The 2,911-nt window shown below is 46.0% G+C and overlaps 1 protein-coding gene across 2 annotated transcripts in view; it reads right to left on the minus strand.

Annotated features, from left to right (window-relative positions):
* PROSER1 (proline and serine rich 1) overlaps nt 1-2,413 on the minus strand; it is a 31,631-nt gene extending 29,218 nt beyond the window's left edge. For both annotated transcript variants that reach the window (XM_074960012.1, XM_074960009.1), the window contains exon 1: nt 1,644-2,413. In XM_074960012.1, the coding sequence (XP_074816113.1) occupies nt 1,644-1,688 (45 nt within the window). In that variant the 5' untranslated portion in view covers nt 1,689-2,413. The remainder of the gene's footprint in view (nt 1-1,643) is intronic.
* Nucleotides 2,414-2,911: the final 498 nt, after the last annotated feature.

Here is a 2,911-nt window from a genome sequence, read left to right on the forward strand (position 1 = left end):
AGTATTTAACTTTCCAACTATCTTCTATCCAATAAATTTTTAGCATAATACAACTTTATAAACATTCCCTAAATCTGGTCAAGGAAGAAAATGATGCAAATTTAAAATATACCTAAGATAAATGGGTCATTTTGGTGTTCCTTAAATCTTCATCACATCTGTGATGAGAATACAAGCTTTAGAACTGGCTAGTCCATTTAAACAATTTAAAGTTAGCCAGTATCAAACATAAATGTTTTGATAGCGCATGATCCAGTTTAATATTAAAATGCCTGCCAGTTTTCTGAGCAAATGAAAAGTGTTCGAAAACTTGTTCATACATGATCAAAAGTCAGGAAGGGATTATGCATACTTTTTAAAAAAAGTATAAAATGCAAAATATAGCATTAATATTGAAACCTTTATAATATGTTGAACTTCCCTAACACCTTTCATCTAAGAATCTCACAGTATTTTACAGACATGAACGAACTAAGCCCCATAGCATGCCTCGTTCCATGTAAAGACTGAGGAAACCTGAGGCTTCAAGAGACTGAGGGACTTGTCTACACTTACCGGGGAATCCACACATGGCAATCAATGCATCGGCGGTCGATTTAGCAGGTCTAGTGAAGACCCACTAAATTGACTGCAGATCGCTCTCCCGCCAACTCCTGTATTCCACCTGAACGAGAAGGGCAAGGGGAGTCGATGTGAGAGCATCTTCCGTCGTGAGAGCATCTTCTGTCGACATAGCGTAGTGTGGACCCCACGGTAAGTAGATCTAAGTACATCAACTTCAGCTACATGAATAACGTAGCTGAAGTTTTGTAACTTAGATCGATCTCCCCCCGTAGTGAAGACAAGGCCTAAGTAACTAGACAGAGACTGCACAGGAACTCTAGAACAGCAAGAAATATAAAGCAGGTCTGCTGTCTTTCACTCTCATGCCTTAACTATACAATGTAATATATGCTACTTACAAGTCCAGAACAAAATAATTTAGAACAGTGATTTTTAACCTGTGGTCCACTGAGCTTGGGGGTCCGCTGACTATATCTAAGAGGTCCATGAAAAGTTGTCAACATACATCCAATGAAGTGAGCTGTAGCTCACGAAAGCTTATACTCAAATAAATCTGTCAGTCTCTAAGGTGCCACAAGTACTCCTTTTCTTTTTGCGGATACAGACTAACACGGCTGCTACTCTGAAACTTAGAACAGTGGTTTTCAACATGTGGTCCACAGACCCCTGGAGGTCTGCAGACTAAGATTTCCACCTCATTTGAAAATTTTTACAGGTCTGCAAATGAAGAAAGGTTGAAACCCACTTTTTAAAAAATCTATTATACATTTATATTTTTAACTTTTTATGAACTATTCAAGTTTCAACACAATCTCATGAGATGTAATCTCTCTGTCATGAGGAATGCAGATGGAAACAAACATGCCACACAAGATGAATCTTGACTAAATTTACATTCAGCAAAAATTAGTAAGTCTTATCACCGTATCATTCTGCTCTTTGAAGAGTGGGCAACAATTTGACTTTTACTGCCTTCCAGAAGTAACAACAGTTAAGGCAAACAGTAGTTAACTAACTGTGCTCCAGCAAGGAGTTTTGCATTTACACAATTAAACCAAAAATGTAAAAAGATAACTTACCTTTCTAATTTCATCAAGCACGGTCTCAAATGATTTCTTATCCATCTTTACTTGTTCATCCAATGCAGATTTTTATTTAAAGAAAAAATACATCCAGGCCAGACTCTTTACTGCAGAAGTGTCTTTTTTATTGTAGAAGAAAAGCACGGGAAAGAGACACTTTACAGAGCTGAAAAAAATCTTTTGACACGCTCAGTAAGAAAAAGGGTCAGGGCAGGGGATGCGATACTTTTGGACAGTGGTGCGGATTTCAGTCACAATATAAATGCTTGGTCCAATGCACTGTTCAGCAGGAGACGGGGATTAACGCTCCCTGCCTCGGAACTGGCACACTGAAGGGGGGAAAGTGTTACATGGTTTTGTGAGGACGGGGAGAGAAAGGGGACGAAGAAGAAACAGGGGGAGCAGGGGGCCGTAGAAAGGGGGGTGGGACGCGGGGCAGCGCCTGGCTCAGGTGCCGCCGGGGACACGGGGCGATAGGGCTGTGCAACTGCCTCAGCCTCTTGCCGCTCCCGTCAGCGCGCGGCCCTCAGGCCCGGCAGTCCCCGGGCTCCGCCGCTGCCCATCGCCCGCAAAGCTCCCGGCTCTTTGTTACCAGCAGCAACAAAAGCCACGGCACTGCCGCGATGGGCGGGGGAGGCCGCCGGGGAAACGGCCCCGGCTCCGAACCTGGCACGGCCAACCCTCAGCCCGGGGCCGCCGCCAGTGAGCTATAGAGCGCCCTGCCCAAGCAATAACCATCAGCGACGAGGTTCCTCCTCGCCACTGGGGTCCACAATACCCATGAATCGCACCCGGATGACATCATCAACCAGCGTCCATTGTATCTCTCTGACGACCCTTCATGCGGCAGAAACCCCAACGGAAGTTGACTGAGCAGAATGCCTGAATCCGAGCGGAATGGTCTCTCGTCTCTCTCTTGCAGCGATCAGAACCCCAGCTACTGTGCTCCTAGCATGCTGCCGAAAGGACTGCTATCGGTTGTTTAAAAATTCCTGCATACCGGACATTGTTGTCCTGCGCTCAGGCACTCAAGTAGACAACCCCAAAGGCGAGCAACAGGGTATAAAAAATTGCGAGGGAGGCCTGACCGCACCGTCTCCGCGTCTGAAGTCACGTGACTGACACAAGCCTAGGCGCCGCCTGTTGTCACGTGACAAAGCTGCGGTGTTCTGGGCAGGTACCGTGGCCCTGCCTGGAGCCTGCCATGGCATGCCCGGCTCGCGCACGCTGAGGGGGTGGGGTTTCTGCCTGACGTGAGTCGGCTC

Source organism: Natator depressus, chromosome 1 (genome assembly GCF_965152275.1).
Source record: "Natator depressus isolate rNatDep1 chromosome 1, rNatDep2.hap1, whole genome shotgun sequence".
Taxonomy (NCBI): domain Eukaryota; kingdom Metazoa; phylum Chordata; order Testudines; family Cheloniidae; genus Natator; species Natator depressus.